The sequence below is a fragment of the Fonsecaea multimorphosa genome (genome assembly GCF_000836435.1).
Source record: "Fonsecaea multimorphosa CBS 102226 unplaced genomic scaffold supercont1.25, whole genome shotgun sequence".
In the NCBI taxonomy this organism is placed as follows: Eukaryota; Fungi; Ascomycota; class Eurotiomycetes; order Chaetothyriales; family Herpotrichiellaceae; genus Fonsecaea; species Fonsecaea multimorphosa.
The window spans coordinates 430,827-449,838 of NW_015971659.1; the positions used below are offsets into that span (position 1 = coordinate 430,827).

The following is a 19,012-nucleotide window of genomic DNA, read 5'->3' on the forward strand; positions in this document are numbered from 1 at the left end:
GGGAAGTTGCAAAAAGACGAAGAAAGGTCCTCGCAATGGGCGGTGCAGGCGCATTCCTTGAGCCTTTGGCCGTCATCGTCCTCCTCTTTGGCGGTGCCTGGATCAACCGTGCCCCGGATTCCTTCTCATTCTCGCGGGGCCCTCTCACCTTCTCGTCCGAGGAAGATGATGACACCGACGTCCCCGACCTTCCGCTCGCTCGCGCGGTCGATGCCGACGCAGACGCCGATGTTGAAAACCAGCACATCTCCCGATCGAAGCGATCTCTAAGCCCATCTCTATTGCCGAGTCAAGAGGACAAATGGCGGGAGCGGGAGCTCAAGATACCTGTGTGGGGATATCGGAGGGTGATCCAGACACCAAATACCGCAGTGTTCAGGCATAGACTGCTGAGTAGAATATTGCACAAGTTTCCCTTCTTGGTAGAGGCCTGGTATTGGGCTCTGATCTATTGGGTCAGTCAAATTCCTGCAGCAGCAATCACCCTGGGTCCTATCGTGGAACTCCCATTCTGACACACATGTGGGAAATAGGTCTACCAGCTCGGCCGCGCATTTACTGCTGTCACGTTAGTCGAAGGCACCGTCCACGTTGCCCGCCGACATGCGCTGCAAGTCATCGAACTCGAACAGCATCTGCACATCTTCTGGGAAGTCCCCATCCAGAAGTTCTTCATGTCCTATCCGCGCTTGATGATGGGCATCAATTGGCTGTACAGCTTTATCCATATTCCAGGCACCATCGCGTTCTTGGTGTGGCTGTTCTACTATACAATCACGAAGAATCGGCAGATTCAACGCCGTGCAGCTGCACAGTCAGGTGAGAAAGCGAGCGACGTCGGACCGGCAGGATCACCCTCGGGACCGTGGCTCTACGAAGCGCGCAGACGGACGATGGCGGTCTGCAATCTGCTAGCGTTCGTCGTTTTCACGCTGTGGCCATGTATGCCGCCTCGATTGCTGAGTGACCCGGAATACAATGGACCTCAAGCCGAAATCGCACAGAGCTTTGGGTTCGTTGATACTGTGCATGGCAAAGAAGGCGCAAGTTCGGTGTGGACGCAAAATCGGTTCTGCAATCAATATGGTGAGTCAAGAATCCCCATCTATCAGATCTAAGAGCGCAAAGCATGAAAGCGGCCAGTTACAAGGTATGGATGCTGACAGTCCTGTCCTGGACAGCGGCAATGCCCTCCCTGCACTTTGGCTACTCTCTCCTGATCGGCGTCACCATTATGACGATCCCGCTTGCGCCCCAGCACTCGCAGCCCTCGAAGATCGTCCATCTTCCGTTCTTCAACAACTCCCACCCGGACCTTGCCCCTCATATCCGGCTGCCCAGCACGCGGCGCATGCTCTGCCTTGCCCTCGGCTTCTTGTACCCTTTTTCCATCCTGACAGCCATCGTCGCGACAGCGAACCATTTCATCCTCGACGCGGTCGCAGGCTCAGTCGTGTGTTTTCTGGGCTGGAAATTCAATGATGTCCTCCTCAACCTGCTCGTGGTTGAGGATTACTTCCTCTGGTGTCTGAGGATCCACAAGCCTGTCCAGGTCCCGCTGCAGGCCGAAAGGCAAGCGAAGCCAGCAGGATCGGGGCTTAAAGAGAAGGAAGGATGGGAGCCGGAGAAAAGAACTGTGGTGGTGAATGCTGCTTGAGGGCTGATCTTGTCTCCGGAACAGGAACTTGGAAGGATTGCAGCATTTACTGGGCCTCCCATCATGATCGATTGAAAGTCTTTACTGGCCACAGAGTTCATTCCAAGGACGTCTCTCTTCCAAGTGTCTCAGATCGCCCGCTCCGTCCTTCTCGGAGACGCCAGACAGTGCAACTCTTGCTCAATCTGACAGAACGGCGCGGTACTCGGGTGCAAAGACCCGAAGCTCAACCAACCGACCCACCAACTAATCCACCCTAGCCTTCCCGTTGTCTAAGGGTTTCTACCCTATCAGGGGCCTAACCCTCCCTCCTGCAGGACTACGACAAATGGAATGCAAGCCTGCATAGATTGATGCTGAACATGAGCGTCTGATGGATTGAATGTATATAGACTAACTTTTCTTGATAACGAGGCGTTGAACGATATGACGATTTACGACGAAAGGCCCCGGGAGGGTCCTGCGTTTGGCATTCTTCGTGTGATGTGTTGGGGCCATGGAATCTGATAATTAATGCATGCATCAGGGACGAGGAGAAACAGGAGAGATGTCTGAGGGGAACTGCTTCATCTGAAGTCGGGAGAGGAACATGGAGCTTGATGCCCGCCACTACTGTCAACGCCTGCGCTGAGTATCTACTTGGTACCATGGCTTGATAATTGCCTTACGGATATCCTCGATAGATACCAGAGAGCGTTGGAAAGAGGATCCCTGGGTTCTCAGGGGAAACGATGCACGTTCTCAGTTGATATAATGAACTATGCACGTACATTGTAATACACAACACTCCCGGTTACAGGAGAGGTTTCCGCCTGACAATCCAGTCCTGGCTCTCAGGACCGTGTGCAGCCAGCGATCATCTACGTAGGATGGCAGTGGGAGGATTACTTCCCATCAATAGTGAATCCAGACATGGCTGCCAAGTCCACAGTGTAGGCCAACATTCGACAGGATGGAGTCACGAGGAAATAGATATACAAAGGACAAACATATTGCCTACCTAAGGAAGTAGTGAATTTAGACCCTTCTTCTGATATGGCAATGCCCTTCCGCTGACCACAAATAAGCCTCTTCGACGCCCACGAGGACTGCGATAGAACGACGACAAAGCGCGTTGTCGGCAGATGCCAAGCCCGATTGCCGATGCGGTATGAGGTCGCATGCTTCACCATATAATCGCATTTGGCTCTCTGCCTTGCCGTAACTGCAATCAGTCGCAGTTTCCAATTTCTCATCAGCGACGTCGCTGGTTCAAGGGCCCCGACTTAGACGGTGTTCAAATTGACCTCATATTGCTGCTCTGGAAATAGAGATGTCAAGATATGTCCAGACAGTGATCAGCTGAAGGAGGCCCCCCGATCTCACGAGTGTCCCAAGGGATACCTTCCCATTTGGTGCTGGGCTGATATCGATCTCTGATCTGAAGCTGCGGTGCACATTTGCCACAGCCTCCCGCGGCTGCGGTTCTTTCATCCCCAGCCACTTCCCTTTTGCCCAACAGAGACAAAGAGAATGAATGAACAAGTTGCACAGTGCAATTGATCACCACCTTCTGAATCGTTTTTGAATCACGTTGCTATCGCGACAACAATACCATCAGTACCGGCCAAACTCCCTCCAAACATCATACCCGCCCCGAGGCCGCCCTTTTGGAAAGGCAATCGCAACTGCCTGTGTCTGACACGGGCATTGACCTCTTTTCCCCGCCCGACTCTATCGGAGCTTAAGGTCAAGACCGGGAATCCCAACAGCAGCTTCTGCTGGTGAAGGAATCAGGTGAGCTACTTTTATTGTTTATGTTAGAGGTCCGGATGGTGTCTGGAAGAGCACAAAGAAGAGAAGGCTATCGCATGGGTTGACCTGGCACGCTCAGGACACAGCAATGGTGATTGCCAGCCCGAGTTCCCGTCTCGCCGTTTTCCACAGGGCAGCTCCCCCAAGGGTCTTGGCGACAGGCGGGCTTGTGATTGGCTCTCAGGCAGTTGCAGTGGCTTTTCTCTGAGTTGCTTTGGGGCATTTCAATTCCCTCTCCATCACAGTCGCAGTCGCAGTCTTCAATTCTCACCCCATCGCGACCACTTGCACCCTGCCATCCCACCCTTTGTCGCATCGATATCATCGTCATCATCATCCATCTATCCAGAGTCGCTTGGTTTGTGGTTCTCCCCCTGTTTGCCGTTGTCGGGTGGCCGATCTTGTTCAATCCGGGTTTTGCGTGAGCTAGTTGTGCTGTCGCGTTCCTCGTCCTTCGAGCGCACCACAGCCTGCGCCTTGATTTTACAGGGCAAACCGATCTTGCATTGACTAGTATCTCTTCAAGTACACCATTACTGATACCTTTGTCGGACAGGCTCAAACAACTTTCTCTGCCGCGCGCTCCACTTACGCGTCACTTCCCTCAATCTTCCTTCTTCACCTACTTCGGTTCAACATGGCTTCTGAGGAGTCGGCTCCCACCACAGAGGTCCCTGTTAAAGTGCCACAACCTGCCGATGGAGCTCCTCCATCGTTAGCTGAGCCTGCCTCTGGGACCGTCGCCGAGATGTCGGGAGCTCTTCCCGCTGAGAAATCTACTGAGGCTGAACCGGTTCAGAGCACAGGTACTCTTGATGCATTCATAGTTCAGGGCTCGTGCTGATCTTTACTCGCAGATACCGCAACCGCGAATGGCCCTGTCGAGACCGCATCAGAACCAACCAAGGAGCCACAAGAGCCGGTGACTGAGCCTGAACCTGTAGCAGGCACTGCCGAGGACGCAGAGACGAAAGAGACGGATGAAGCAGAGACTGCTCAGCCAGAGACCAACGGCGCAGCCCCTGCCGATAAGAAGTCTTCGTCCTCGAGAAGAAAGTCATCGACTGTCCCTGAACACAAAGGCAAGAAGCTCAACAAGAAGAAGTCCATGTCCAAAATGACCCATCTCGATGCCCAACCGGGCGATTACTATCTTGCCAGGCTCAAAGGATATCCACCTTGGCCATCAATCATCGCGGACGAAGATATGCTTCCTGACATCATGATCAACACCAGGCCTGTCACCACGAAGAAGGCCGATGGAACCTACAACGAAGCCTACGCGGATGGCGGCAAGAAAATGAATGAACGAACGTTCCCTATCATGTTTCTAGGCACAAATGAATTGTAAGCCCCTTCCCAACACCGCTGTGGTTGCGATGAAGCTGACGACAAATAGCGTCTGGATCCACAACACCGACCTGACTCCATTGACGCCCGATGAGTGCAAGGATGTCCCAGAAAAGGGCAAAGGCAAAGCTCTTCTCGGCGCATACAAGGTCGCTGCTGAAGGTCACGACTTACAATTCTTCAAGACCATGCTTGATGAGCATGCAGCTGCGTTGCAGGCTGAAATCGATGCAAAGGAGGCCCGAGAAGCCGAAAAGGTCGCCAAAGCTGAGAAGAAGAAGCGCAAGAGCGAGGCGAAAGCCGAACCCGAGGACGTGGAGATGGAAGACGCTGACGTCGATGTCGAGCCCAAGAAATCTTCCAAGAAGCGTAAGAAGGAGGTCGACGAGGAAGAAGACGAAGATGAGAAGGTAAGTGGCAGGAGGTTTTCTTGATATCGGCTGTATGTTCTGACTCGGTGTAGCCCGCAAAAACCCCCAAGACCACCAAGATCAAGTTGACCACCAACAAGACTCCCAAGACTGAAGAGAAGAAGCCCAAGGAGAAGGCAACCAAGGGCCGAGCGGACAAGAGGAAGTCTCGAGCTGCCCAAGAGGACGAGGAGATGGCAGACGTAGTCGAACCAGAGCCAGAAGAGAAGCCGTTGGACCCTGTCGAGGCCCGCAAGGCTCGCGAGAAAGAAGGTGAGTATTCAGCAACCCAGACCATTGCGCACTAGCTAATCTAGCCCAGTCCTCTTTCTCCGCCACAAGCTACAGAAAGGATTCTTGTCCAGAGATCAAGCTCCTCAAGAAGATGAGATGCCAATGATGGCAACGTACATCAAAAAGCTCGAGGGCTATGCGGATCTGGAAGTCAGCATCATTCGAACCACCAAGATCAACAAGGTCTTGAAAGCTTTGATCAAGCTTAACACCATCCCCAGGGATGAAGAATTCGAGTTCCGAAAGCGCTCTATGGAGCTTCTGAGCCAATGGAACAAGATTCTTGGTTCGGAGCCAGCGGATGGCGATGCTGCTGGGGACAAGGACACTGCCACGAACGGAGTTCATGATGAAAAATCCGAAGAAGCTCCAGAAGAAGAGAAGAAGGAAGAGTTTTCTGCTCCTCCCGAAAAGCCTGCTGATGCTGCCGAGGAGAAGCCAGCGGCGGAGCCTGAGGCAGAGAAACCTGCAGCGGACGCGGAACCCGAGAAAGCAGTAGCCGAAGAGCCAAAGCCTGTCGAAGCCGCAGAGCCACCGAAGACTGAAGTGGCTGCGCCTGAAACCGTGGAGAAAGCCCCGGAATCGGCAGCAGCTGCTACGGAGGCTGCGGACGTTGTCAAGGCCGCTGAGTGAGAGTGCACACAAAACCTACAGTGCGACGGTCTTTGAGGGTGAGGGATCATTGACGCGTGATATGCAATGTTTTTAGGCGTCCCTTGGAGTTTGGTTGGGATCGTCTGTCATCACTCCTGATGCATCCTCGCGGTCAGACACTGAGAAGGGCTCATGTGTTGGTGCAGAGGGCCTAGAGACGTCCTCGACATTAGTACGACACAGGTTGAGCAGGGTTGGCAATGATCGAAATGGGATCTTCACGCACATTGTCACGCTTCACGTCTCCGGAGGTCTTTGGAGGGAAACAAATGAGAGCTCAACAAGCACGATGGCGGGCTCTTGGCCTTATTGACTTCTTTACTTCGCCTTGTATTCAGTCAGATTATTTAGGAAAGAAAGGCAGCGCGCTGAGAGAGTTTTGCCCAATGTAGCTAGGACACGAAAAGAAAATGCGATATATTCCAACGAAATCATGTTGAACGACCCCAAAAGAGCAGTGCGGGTTACGAGTCGTGATCATGGTTTCATGGATACTTTGTTCTTGATCACCCGCAGTCAAGCTAGAAGGCATAGTAGGCGCGGGAAGGTCGCCTGCTTCGTCCTCGACGTCCACATCCACTTCCACTTCCATATCCACATCCCTCACCAGGAGTCTGAAACCGAGCCACCTTCTCACACCATAGACAGACAGATAGGAGAAAGAGAGACACGGACAGAAAATCCGATGAACAGATAGATACCAGGTAGATAGATAGATCCTATTTCGCCGCGCCCAAAGCTGCTCGGTACCCTGACCACGCTACCTACCCTAAGAGAAACTTTTTCAAGTAGAGAAGCGAAAACACTTGAAGTAAAGTAAAATGTGTGTGCATGCGTCGATCAACGACAATCGGATCGGGAGGCATGTGCGGGAAAAGTTACAGTGAATTTTCCTATTCAAACGCGGCCCCTTTTTCCCTCCCTCACAATTCGCCATCGCCCTCCGAGCCTGGGGTTTCATCGTCTTCGGGCAATTCGCTCAGACAGGTGTCAATCAAGGTCATCAGTTCGTCCACGTCCGGCCGCTCTGCCGGTTCGACCTGGAGACACCGCCTCACGACGTCTCTGGCTGCTGGGTGCGGGTATATTCTCCCACCGCTGGAACCTGGTGCAGTTGTATCGGTTGGCTTGTTCGCGTCGCCATTCGCTGCGGTGGTGCCGCTTTGCGATGACGCCGTGTTTGAACGTGCCGGCGCGGATCCGACTTTGTTCTTGCCCTTTGAAAGGTTGCCCTCGTCGGGCCACCTCCAGTCACCGCCCAGAACGCAAATGCTTAGACTGCCGCCGGTCTCGTCACTTCGGGCTTCAAAGGGCGATTTTCCCACGAGACAAGCGTACATCGTGCACCCGAGACTCCAGATGTCGACTTTTGTGTCGATCACGGAGCCGGTTTTCACGTCGAAGAGTTCCGGGGCACGGTAGGGCATGGTACTGTGTTCAGCCGCCGTGTCCTGCACGGCTATGGCGAGGGACCGGGAGGTAATAGGTGTTGGACTCGGTGCAAGGGATCCCAGATCCATCAGAATCGGGGTGCGGCCGTCGTCGTCGATCATGATGTTGCCGGGTTTGATGTCTCGGTGAGCATAGGCCCGCGTTTCGCCAGGATTCTTGCCTTCTTGCGCGCGAGTCACTTCGTCCGAGGGCATGAGCGGTTCTTCCTGTTCTTCCGCCAAGTCTTCCTCATTCTCCTGTGACGCCGTCATTGTTCTTTTGTTGGCTCGAGCTTTCCGCTTCGCGGCGTCAGCATCTTCACTTGCGGCTTCGTCGCGGATGGATTGCGCGGCGGACCGTGAGGGTGTATTCCGCACGCGGTATTGGTGCATGGCTTTCAGTGCTTTGCAGACTCCGAGCATCAATTGCATGAGCCGTCTCTCGCCGAAGCGGGTGTGGTTGACTAGGTTCGCGTTGATCATGTCTTGCAGATTGCCTCTCCGGTAGTATGGTAGGAGGATATAGACGGTTTTACTTGCCCCATTGGACGCATCTGTTCCAATCCCAGAGACTTTTGTCGTTGAATCGGTCTGCACAGCGTGGTCGACAGCGTGGATTATGTTAGGGTGCGGTGCGAACAGCGTGTATGCTTCAACTTCCTTGAGGGCTTGTGAGACCGATTCTTGGCCAAAAGGACAGCGGATCTTCTTGAGTGCGTAGAGCGCGGAATCGGAGGTGTCTTGGACGAGGTAGACGTAAGAAAAGCCGCCCTATACAGAGAAGAGATGGTGTCAGCACTGTACATGTCTGATGTGTCCAGGTTCTTGAGAGCACCTACCTCGCCCAGCAGCCGAAGCATACGGAAGCTTCTGTTGTTGATCTTCAACTGCGGACTGCTCGGAAAGCAGCATATACAGCTGGATAAAGAATAGAATATATCCAGGATTGTGTTCGCCATGATGGGCGGTTGAGGAACGAGACAGGCGTAAGCCGACCGTCAGTCAGGAGGAAGCTGAGAGTCTGCAGGACAAACTCGATCGACAGCGACGGTGAACGTGTACGCTAATCGCGTTTCTCAAGCAGGAGTCAAAAGGAAGACGATTAGGGCAAGAGACCTAGCAATGAAACCTGGCGTACAGTCGGTATTCAGTGTGTCGCATTTCATCAAAAGTACGGGGAACAGGCAAAGGTGTATGCATTGGACGCCGCATCCGCAGGTGGTATGATTCGCGGTACGGAGGTAGATGATCCACCGTACCGTGCTGGTGCGACTTAGGGCGGAGTATAAGGTATATAATGCAAGTCTTTCATCCTCAGCCTCGTGGCCCATTCCCTTTATGGAAGGTTCGCCGAGAACTATGCCAAGATTGATGGCATCGAAACTTTTTTGAGTAGCGGAGGTCGCCATCATAGACGACAGACCGACCTGCTGCCTGGCTCTGGTCTCGAAAAGACGAGTGGTGAACAAGTGCAGATCTCGTCATATCTGCTCATGGCCACCAATATATTCCTCATTTCCCAGTAACGGCTTGCACGACTCCTCCGAATATCCTCCCCAGCGTCTATGCCCGCTGCGCATCTATCGCAACCCCTCAATCGATCCATAAGATTGTGACCCCGGTGCCGCCAACATGGCAGACCCTAACAATGTGTCGCAATACAAATACTCGGCGATGTCCAACCTGGTCCTCCAGGCAGACCGTCGATTTATTTCCCGCCGAACAGATGAGAATACCGGCGACCCCGAGTCTCTGGCTGGAAGACTGAACATCCGTGATATGGGTTCGCGAGTTGCACGAGATGAAGTGCCAAAGCAGAAGAGGATTGCGCCAGGCTTACAAGGTGTCGAAAGAGGCTCGATACGGGAGGGCGAAGATGTCTTGGAACGAGAGCAGAGGAAGCGGAAGAGGGGTGAGCCTGCCCAACCTCGAGGTGCCGGCGTCCTTTCCGCCGGCGATGCATTGATCGAAGGGCTCAAGTATCGTCCTAGGACTCCCGCCACTCGGGCGACTTACGATCTACTGCTCACCGTGACTGCAAATGCCCTTGGAGATGTCTCACAGGAAATCGTCCGAAGCGCAGCCGATGCCATCCTCGAGTATCTGAAGGACGAAAACATGAAAGACCTCGATAAGAAGAAAGAGATTGATGACATCGTTGGTATTACAATGACCCCGAAGCAATTCAATGAATTGGTCAACCTGGGCAAAAAGATAACAGATTATGACGCGCAAGACGACGACGATAATATGGCAGACGGTGACGGCGCAGACGGGGCAGAGCTTGACGAACGCCAGGGCGTCGCAGTTGTCTTTGACGAAGACGAGGAAGTTGACGAAGACGGCATCGCAAGGACATATGAAGTTCGCGACGAAGACGAAGGGGACACTGACGAAGAGGAAGATATCCAGGACCAGCCAGGTCTTGAAGAATCTGCGTCAGCTGGTGGAGCAGCCGCCCCTGACGTCGACGCAGACGAAGACGAGGACGCCGAGCTGATTATCGACAGCGGTCTAGGCGAATCTGTTCGCAGAAAGCGTGAAGACACCGACTTTATTCCCATCGACGAAATTGATGCTTACTGGCTTCAACGGCAAATTGGTTCGGTATATTCTGACGCCGTTATCCAGCAGCAAAAGACTCGAGATGCCCTCCAAATCCTGTCCGGCAAATCTCTCGAAGGTGAAGAAATATCCCTTCGTGACATCGAAAATGACTTGATGGACTTGTTTGATTATGAACATCCTGACATGGTTGGAAAATTGGTCTCCAACAGAAATAGGATCGTCTGGACGACTAGGTGGCGCAGAGCCGCAGAGGATGAGGACGCTCGACACCTCGTGGAGAGCGAGATGGTTGAGGCAGGTCACCGAGCCATTCTGGACGAACTGCTAGGCAAATCAGGTCGGACTGGGGAAGAGCCACGACCTGCTAAGAAGATGAAGCTAGATCTGATGGACATTGATATCCCCAAAGCCCAGGAAGAGGAAGAAAAGAAAAAGGACGGCGCTCTTTCCGGTGGCTTACAACCACAGCGGGTTATTAACCTCGACAATCTCGTCTTTGAGCAGGGAAACCATCTCATGACGAACCCAAAGGTTGTTCTTCCGCAAGGCTCCACGAAGCGAACATTCAAGGGCTATGAAGAAATTCATGTCCCGCCCCCCAAACCCAGACGAGACCCTGGCGAGAAGAATATCCCTACTACCGAGCTTCCTGATTGGGCCAGGCAAGGTTTTGGGTCCGCGAAGGAGCTGAACCGGATTCAGTCGAAATGCTTCCCCTCTGCCTTTCACGATGATGGCAACATGCTTATTTGCGCTCCGACTGGATCCGGCAAGACAAACGTCGCGATGTTAACGATGCTGCGCGAAATCGGCAAGCACCGGAATCCAGAAACTGGCGAAATCATGCTGGACGACTTCAAGATCATCTACATTGCTCCTTTGAAGGCTTTGGTGCAGGAACAAGTAGGAAATTTTGGAAAGCGACTTGAGGTGTACGGGATCCGGGTTTCTGAACTCACAGGAGATCGTCAGCTCACAAAACAACAAATTGCCGACACCCAAGTTATTGTAACGACTCCGGAAAAGTGGGATGTGATAACACGAAAAGCAACTGATCAAAGCTACACCCGACTTGTTCGACTCATCATCATTGACGAAATCCATCTCCTGCACGACGACCGTGGTCCAGTCATCGAAAGTATCGTCAGTCGGACTATCCGAAAGATTGAACAGACTGGCGAGCCTGTGCGGATTGTAGGCTTGAGTGCAACGCTTCCCAACTACCGAGACGTGGCCACTTTCCTGAGAGTCGACCCTGAAAAGGGCCTATTCCACTTTGATGGGTCCTTTAGACCATGCCCTCTCCGGCAGGAATTCATTGGTGTGACCGACAAGAAAGCCATCAAGCAGCTCAAGACAATGAACGATATATGCTACGCAAAAGCCATCGAGCATGCGGGAACGAATCAACAACAAATGTTGATATTTGTCCACTCTCGAAAAGAAACTGCGAAAACCGCCAAATATATCCGTGACAAGGCCGTCGAGCTGGAAACAATCGGCCAAATCATGCGGACTGATGCAGCAAGCAGATCCGTCCTGCAGGAGGAAGCTGAGGCTGTTAACGATGCGAACCTGAAAGACTTGCTGCCATATGGATTCGGAATCCATCATGCTGGAATGGGTGTTGCTGATCGGACATCCGTGCAGGATCTGTTTGCCGATGGCTATCTTAGAGTCCTTGTCTGCACAGCAACCCTTGCTTGGGGTGTCAACTTGCCTGCTCATACGGTCGTCATCAAAGGCACTCAAGTTTACTCCCCGGAAAAGGGAAGCTGGGTCGAATTGAGTCCACAAGATGTCCTCCAGATGCTTGGTCGGGCGGGTCGTCCACAATTTGACTCGTATGGAGAAGGGATCATCATCACTTCCCAATCAGAGATTCAGTATTATCTTTCGTTGATGAACCAGCAATTGCCCATCGAAAGCCAATTGATGGGCAAACTTGCCGACAACCTCAACGCAGAAATTGTCCTCGGCAACATCCGCACCCGCGACGAGGGGGTTGAGTGGCTCGGCTACACTTATCTATTCGTTCGAATGATACGCTCACCTGGGCTCTACAGTGTAGGTGCAGACTACGGCGATGATGAGGCCTTGGAGCAGAAGCGAGTCGATCTCATCCATTCCGCCGCCATTGTTCTCGAAAAGGCCGGGCTTGTAAAGTATGAGAAGAAGACCGGAAAGCTGCAAGCCACCGACCTTGGTCGGATTGCGTCGCATTACTACATAACACATAATTCGATGCTGACCTACAACCACCACCTTCAGCCGTCTATCGGCACCATCGAACTCTTCCGAATCTTTGCTCTCAGTGATGAATTCAAATATATCCCTGTCCGACAAGACGAGAAGCTCGAGTTGGCGAAGTTGCTCGGCAGAGTACCAATTCCTGTCAAGGAAGGGATGGACGAGCCACAAGCTAAGATCAACGTGCTTCTTCAAGCATTTATCTCTCGACTCAAGTTGGAGGGTCTGGCCTTGATGGCTGACCTTGTCTACGTCACACAGTCAGCGGGGCGAATCATCAGGGCAATTTTCGAGATATGCATGAAAAAGGGCTGGGCTGGTGTGGCAAAGACTGCCTTGGACCTCTGCAAGATGGCCGAGAAGAGAATGTGGCCTACAATGACTCCACTAAGGCAATTTCCAATGTGTCCCAGGGAGTACATTCAGAAAGCTGAGCGAATGGAAGTTCCCTGGTCCAGCTACTTCGACCTCGATCCGCCGCGCATGGGGGAGCTGCTCGGGCTCCCGAAAGCAGGACGAGTTGTATGCGACCTTGTTTCCAAATTTCCACGATTAGAGGTTCAAGCACAAGTGCAGCCGATTACCAGATCACTGCTCCGTGTCGAGCTCACGATCACACCCAACTTTGTCTGGGATGAAGCGTTGCACGGAACCGCTGAGTCGTTTTGGATCGTTGTGGAAGACTGTGATGGGGAGGAAATCTTGTTCCATGACCAATTCATCCTGCGTCGAGAGTACGCAGAGGGTGACATGTCAGAACACTTGGTTGACTTCACTGTTCCCATCAGCGAACCTATTCCACCCAATTATTTCATTTCGCTGATCTCAGATCGATGGATGCACTCCGAGACCCGAATTCCCGTCTCGTTCCAGAAGTTGATTCTGCCCGAAAGATTCCCTCCTCACACTCCGCTTCTAGACCTGCAGCCCGTGCCTGTGCAGGCGCTGAAGGTCAAAGATTACGTCGCGCTCTATCCCAAGTGGGACAGATTCAACAAGATCCAAACTCAGGTTTTCAAGTCCCTGTACGACAGCAGCGACAGTGTCTTCGTAGGAGCGCCTACGGGGAGCGGGAAGACGGTTTGTGCCGAATTTGCACTTCTACGGCATTGGAAGAACCCAGACGCCGGCAAAGCAGTCTATGTCGCTCCTTTCCAAGAACTAGTTGAGGGCCGTTACGCTGACTGGAACGAACGATTGAGCCCACTTGGTCGGGGGAAGGTCATCTCAACACTGACTGGCGAAATCACTGCTGATCTGCGAATCTTGGACAAATCCGACCTCGTATTGGCAACTCCCACTCAATGGGACGTCCTGTCTAGACAATGGCAGCGCCGAAAGAACGTGCAGAACGTGGAGTTATTCATTGCTGACGAACTTCATATGATTGGTGGCGAAAATGGCGCCGTCTATGAGGTTGTGGTTTCTAGGATGCAATACATCCACATCCAACTAGAAAACAATATGCGGATCGTTGGATTGAGCGTCCCGCTGTCGAACGCACGGGACGTGGGTGAATGGATTGGCGCCAACAAACACACAATCTACAACTTCAGCCCCATGACAAGACCAGTCGGTTTGCAATTGCACATCCAGTCATTCACCATCCCTCATTTCCCGTCCCTGATGATGGCAATGGCCCGTCCAACATATCAATCTATCGTGCAGCTGTCTCCCGATAAGCCAGCAATCGTCTTCATTCCCGGGAGGAAACAGGTTCGGGCTACTGCCCTTGATCTTCTTCTAGCGTGCATCATGGACGATGACGATGAACGATTTTTGCACACTGATGTAAATGAACTTACGCCTTTCCTGGAGCGAATCAACGAACGAGCATTGGCGGAGTCCTTGACGCACGGCATTGGGTACTATCATGAGGCGTTATCGACCAGTGACAAGAGAATCGTCTCACATCTGTTCAAGATTGGTGCTATCCAAGTGATGCTTGCTTCCCGCGAAGTGTGTTGGGAGATCCCTTTCACAGCACACCTCGTCGTCATCATGGGCACGCAGTATTATGTGGGACGCGAACACCGCTACGTCGATTATCAGATTAGCGAGATCCTGCAGATGTTTGGTCGAGCGTGTCGGCCTGGTGAAGATGATATCGGCAAGGGCGTGCTCATGGTCTCTGCCGTGAAGCGCGAGTACTACAAGAAATTCCTCAACGAAGCTTTGCCCATAGAAAGCCACCTACAGCTGGGGCTACATGACGCGTTTGTCACCGAGATCAGCACAAAGACAATTGCATCTACGCAAGACGCAGTCGATTGGACCACATACACATACTTCTACCGCCGTCTTCTGGCGAACCCGAGCTACTATGGCCTTAACGACACGTCCCACGATGGCCTCAGCACGCACCTTTCGGAACTCATTGAAACCACGCTGAAGGAACTCTCTGACGCCAAAATCATCGACTTGGACGAAGAAGACGATTCCGTCTCCCCATTGAACCCTGCCATGATTGCCGCGTACTACAACATCTCCTTCATCACAATGCAGACCTTCCTTCTCTCCCTTACAGCTCGCACAAAACTCAAGGGTCTTCTCGAGATTGTCACGTCCGCCACGGAATTTGAATCTATCCAACTCCGTCGCCACGAAGATCACATTCTCCGGCGCATCTACGATCGTGTGCCGGTGAAAATGTCCGAGCCGATCTTCGATTCACCACACTTCAAAGCGTTGGTGTTATTACAGGCACATTTCTCCAGGATGCAATTGCCCATCGACCTCGCCAAGGATCAAGAAGTCATAGTCTCAAAAACCCTCGCGTTACTCTCCGCTTGCGTTGATGTGCTGAGTTCGGAGGGCCACCTGAACGCTATGAACGCCATGGAAATGTCGCAGATGGTCGTGCAGGCCATGTGGGATCGCGACTCCCCGCTCCTGCAGATCCCACATTTCGACTCTCAAATTGTGGACATCCTCGCCAAGCAGGGAATAAAGGACATCGACGATTTCATGACAGCAATGGACCCCTCCGAGAACCCCGATCAGGCGAAGCTGGTGCAGATGATGGGATTGACTAATCGACAACTTGTGGAGGCGGCCAACTTCACGAACAACAAATACCCTAGTCTTGAACTGGAGTTTGATGTTGAGGACAAGGAGAAGGTCACGGCAGGCCAGCCAGCCTATCTATCGATCCGCATCTCAAGGGAAGCGGAGGAGGACGAAGACGAAGACGAAAATGAAGAAGGTGGCAAAGGCAGTGCTGAACAGGAGATTGACATCACGGTCCACGCACCTTTCTACCCGCTCCGCAAGCTCGAAAACTGGTGGCTCGTCGTGGCCGAGGAGAAGACCAGGACCTTGCTCGCTATCAAACGCGTCACGATCGCCAAGAAGCAGTTTGGCACCAAGCTGGAGTATGTCGTCCCGACCGCCGGCAAGAAGGATTTGACCTTGTTCCTCATGTGCGACTCGTACGTGGGTGTCGACCAGAGCATGGCGTTTAGTGTGGATGTCAAGGAAGGAGAGGATGAGGATGAGGACGAGGAAGGAGACGAAGATGAGGAGATGCAGGATGGCGGAGAATAGAAATGTATTTACTGTTTGATTAGGCTTGGAAGGGATTGTTACTGTGCAATTCAAATAAATACCACACGGGAAGCACCGCGAGTGAGCATTGTACAATCGACTTCCACCGGCTTGCAGAGGTCGATTGGGATTGCTCCCTTCGGCTCAATGGCCTCTAGTCGAATAGTTGCAACAAGGCTGGAAAAGATAGCGAGAAGGTGAAATGTGGTTGTGAGCATGTTCGAAACTTATTCCGATATGTGGTAACTTCCATTTCTAATCCTACCTACAGTACATGTAACAGTCTGACTGCCTCGTCCCGGTTTGCTCAATGTTGACGACAGCCTTTCATATGAGGGAGCAAGGAACGAATCGACTAGTCTCTCCATCGCTGCGTCGCAGATGGGATAGTACATATTCACGATGTGAGAATGTTGATACACTGGAAATCCTTCCGTTGAGGTTCGCCTTCACACAGCTGCAACTGCCCTTGTCCTGAACAACCCGGCCCACGCCCACTGTATCCTCAGCTCTTTGAGCTCGCTAGGAGGAACTCTTCGTACCCTTGTCGTTCTGACTCGCATGATGGAGAATCCCTCGCAAGGAAAATTTCAAAGCCTTGGCCATGTCTCCATAACCGCATTTCCGGGCAACAAGGACGAATTCGTGGTCGTTGCGGCACTTTTCCTCTTCATACCAGAGGCAATCTTCGTCCAATTCGTGCAAAAAGCCATCCCCGAAGATCTCATCGTCCCCTAATGCTTCCTCAAAGATATGGAACATGATTCCTTCTATGTTGCCTCCACACTTGAAGAACTTGTCGATGCAGATAGGATTGTCTTTTTCAGCGTCGACATGGACACCGATAGAAGCTTTATCCGGCGGGCTGCAGACATCAAGACAATCTGTGATGTGACAGCAGAGTCTGATACAGCCTTCACGGCTTGCTCTGTAGCGACTCAGTAGTTTGAGACAGTAATCTGGAAGATGCTCAAGTGCAGACTCGTTGGCAGATACCCATATGTCGCCAGACAGATTGTCCATGTCTTCCTGAAGCCTGTGATACAGCATGTCGGCTCTCAAAGACAACGCAAATCTCATTCGCGGACTAAGATAGCCGTCAATGCACTCGCCGCAGGTGCAGCCATACCGAAATTGTTCCAAGTCTTCCTCTGTGTCAATTTTCACTTGTTTCAGCAGAGCAATGCATTTTGCCGAGGCAACTGTATGGCCTTCGAAATCGTCTGACACTATAGTGATTGACGTGCCAGACCAGGACCTTGTCCGCACGATCTCAAGCTTTTGTAGCAGTGCCTCGAGTGGAGTATTTCCACTAGAATTGCGCATTCCCATCAACTGAGCTGAAGCTGGCTGCTGCATGATCCAAGCTACACTTTCAGGGAGGGAGTTTAGGGCGGCAAGGTGTAAGAGAGTGTTCGCCTCTTTGTCAATGGCAAACCATTGCTGACTGTCTGGCTTGATTTGTTGAACATATTGTTGGGCGGCTTTGAGGAACATCCTGTCGCTCGACTCAGCCCGAATTGACTCTGGCAAGGTATCTTGGACGGCACGCTTGAAAACAGGAGGGTCGTAATCATCCCCATCAGGTATGTATAGGCCACGCCAACATGCAAGACCGAACCAGATAGAAGAACCTATTCGTCGGAAACCAAGTGAGCGGGCCCATGCAATAGCCACAGAGTCGTGATGATCAAAGACCTCCGGTCTATGGACATTTCCACTGTCTCCAACTATGGCTGTGAGGAGATCCTGAAAATGGACATCCTTGGAAGATTCAGGCCAGAGTATCACGGCAAACCCACCCTTGGTCTTGCGCTTGGTGGTTTCCAGCAGCGCGGTAACAATCTTCTTCGCAAGCCCCAGCCGCCGATATGGCTTCTCGATGATAATGTCTTCAATGAGCAGAATATCGCCCTGATCGAGTCGGGGTTCCCACATAGGCAGTCCTTTTCGGATGGCGTGGTCCTCGTAGTCGTCCTTCAGGTTACCAAATCGGTCAAATAAATCGAACGCTAACAATGTCGGCTCATCAAAAGTCTTCGACATCTGCCTGTAGAACTTTCTGCGAATCTTGGTGCGCCTAATCAGCTTTGCCCCACAGAATCCGACTATTTCCGCACGTCCATCAAGTGAAGAGTCTCCCCTGGTCATCACTACCTCCATCGGCTCTAACCAGGGTAGATGGGAGAATTCATCATACTCGGCAATTTTGCTGTCAAGATACTCGACGTTCGAGGTTTCTTCATCGCCGTTCGCTGGATGCTTAGGGTCATTCCGTACAGCCTTCTTCTCGGAGCAGATTCTGATCTTCAGATGAAATTCTGTTAGTGGGCGGAATGGTGGATCAGGAAGTTGTCTGTTGATTACTGGTATGTCCTGATCAGGCTGCGTCAGGATGTTGCTTGCAGCGTCAGTTGAGGATCGCTGGATTTTTGAGGCAACAGGTATGGCAATATCATCGCCAGGTCGTTTCCCGGTCCCCATATTCTCAGTGCAAGATGTGAAACAAAGTGAGGAATCAAGGTGAGAGGTGCAATATGCTGGATTCAACAGAGATATACCCTGATTTTCTGAATGAGGACGCCTGAGATGAAAAAAATTGAATAGGAAAAGGACAAAATACACCGGGAAGCACCTTGGGAAGGTTAGGACCGAAGGCGAAGGAAAGCAGAAAAAGACGGAATGAAAGAAGCTGCAAGGGACAGCAGTTGTTACCTGTGGTCGGTGATGAAGGCAGAAGTCTTCTGAGAAGGAACTGTTTTACCTGAAGGCTTCCGTCTCAACGCATGTTGACGTTTGCCTCTGACTGATGGTAGTGAATTTTCCCTGTATCGTGCTACAAGAGATCAGGGATGAAGCAAGTGAGACAAGTGAAGCAAGCTGCACATCGCAGTCTGTATGCTCTACCGCAGGTCATGTACTTCCACCGCAGTCTAAATGCTCCGCCGCAACCCCCAGGTGGGGCCGAGTGTTGCTTCCGAGGCCCCTGCCCGCTTCCGATGGCAACGGTTCAATTGAGTGATATTCTTTACCCGACAACCATGCTTTCCCACGATTAC

At 52.1% G+C, this 19,012-nt stretch overlaps 5 protein-coding genes across 5 annotated transcripts; 3 read left to right on the forward strand and 2 right to left on the reverse strand.

The window, feature by feature from the left end:
• Positions 1-35: 35 nt before the first annotated feature.
• On the forward strand, positions 36-1,657 carry Z520_09733 (uncharacterized protein; the record flags this gene model as incomplete). Its single annotated transcript, XM_016780227.1, has 3 exons — positions 36-455; positions 534-1,086; positions 1,182-1,657. The coding sequence occupies 3 exons, from the start codon at positions 36-38 to the stop codon at positions 1,655-1,657; spliced, it is 1,449 nt and encodes a 482-aa protein (XP_016628810.1).
• A 2,431-nt stretch (positions 1,658-4,088) lies between these two features.
• On the forward strand, positions 4,089-6,138 carry Z520_09734 (uncharacterized protein; the record flags this gene model as incomplete). Its single annotated transcript, XM_016780228.1, has 5 exons — positions 4,089-4,257; positions 4,309-4,798; positions 4,851-5,211; positions 5,265-5,484; positions 5,534-6,138. 5 exons carry the CDS (start codon positions 4,089-4,091, stop codon positions 6,136-6,138), a joined length of 1,845 nt encoding a protein of 614 aa, XP_016628811.1.
• A 944-nt stretch (positions 6,139-7,082) lies between these two features.
• On the reverse strand, positions 7,083-8,548 carry Z520_09735 (uncharacterized protein; the record flags this gene model as incomplete). The annotated part of the gene is made up of 2 exons (XM_016780229.1): positions 7,083-8,360; positions 8,429-8,548. The coding sequence occupies 2 exons, from the start codon at positions 8,546-8,548 to the stop codon at positions 7,083-7,085; spliced, it is 1,398 nt and encodes a 465-aa protein (XP_016628812.1).
• Positions 8,549-9,221: 673 nt separating this feature from the next.
• Positions 9,222-15,953, forward strand: Z520_09736 (uncharacterized protein; the record flags this gene model as incomplete). Its single annotated transcript, XM_016780230.1, has 1 exon — positions 9,222-15,953. The coding sequence occupies one exon, from the start codon at positions 9,222-9,224 to the stop codon at positions 15,951-15,953; it is 6,732 nt and encodes a 2,243-aa protein (XP_016628813.1).
• A 522-nt stretch (positions 15,954-16,475) lies between these two features.
• On the reverse strand, positions 16,476-18,437 carry Z520_09737 (uncharacterized protein; the record flags this gene model as incomplete). Its single annotated transcript, XM_016780231.1, has 1 exon — positions 16,476-18,437. One exon carries the CDS (start codon positions 18,435-18,437, stop codon positions 16,476-16,478), a length of 1,962 nt encoding a protein of 653 aa, XP_016628814.1.
• Between the last annotated feature and the right edge of the window lie 575 nt (positions 18,438-19,012).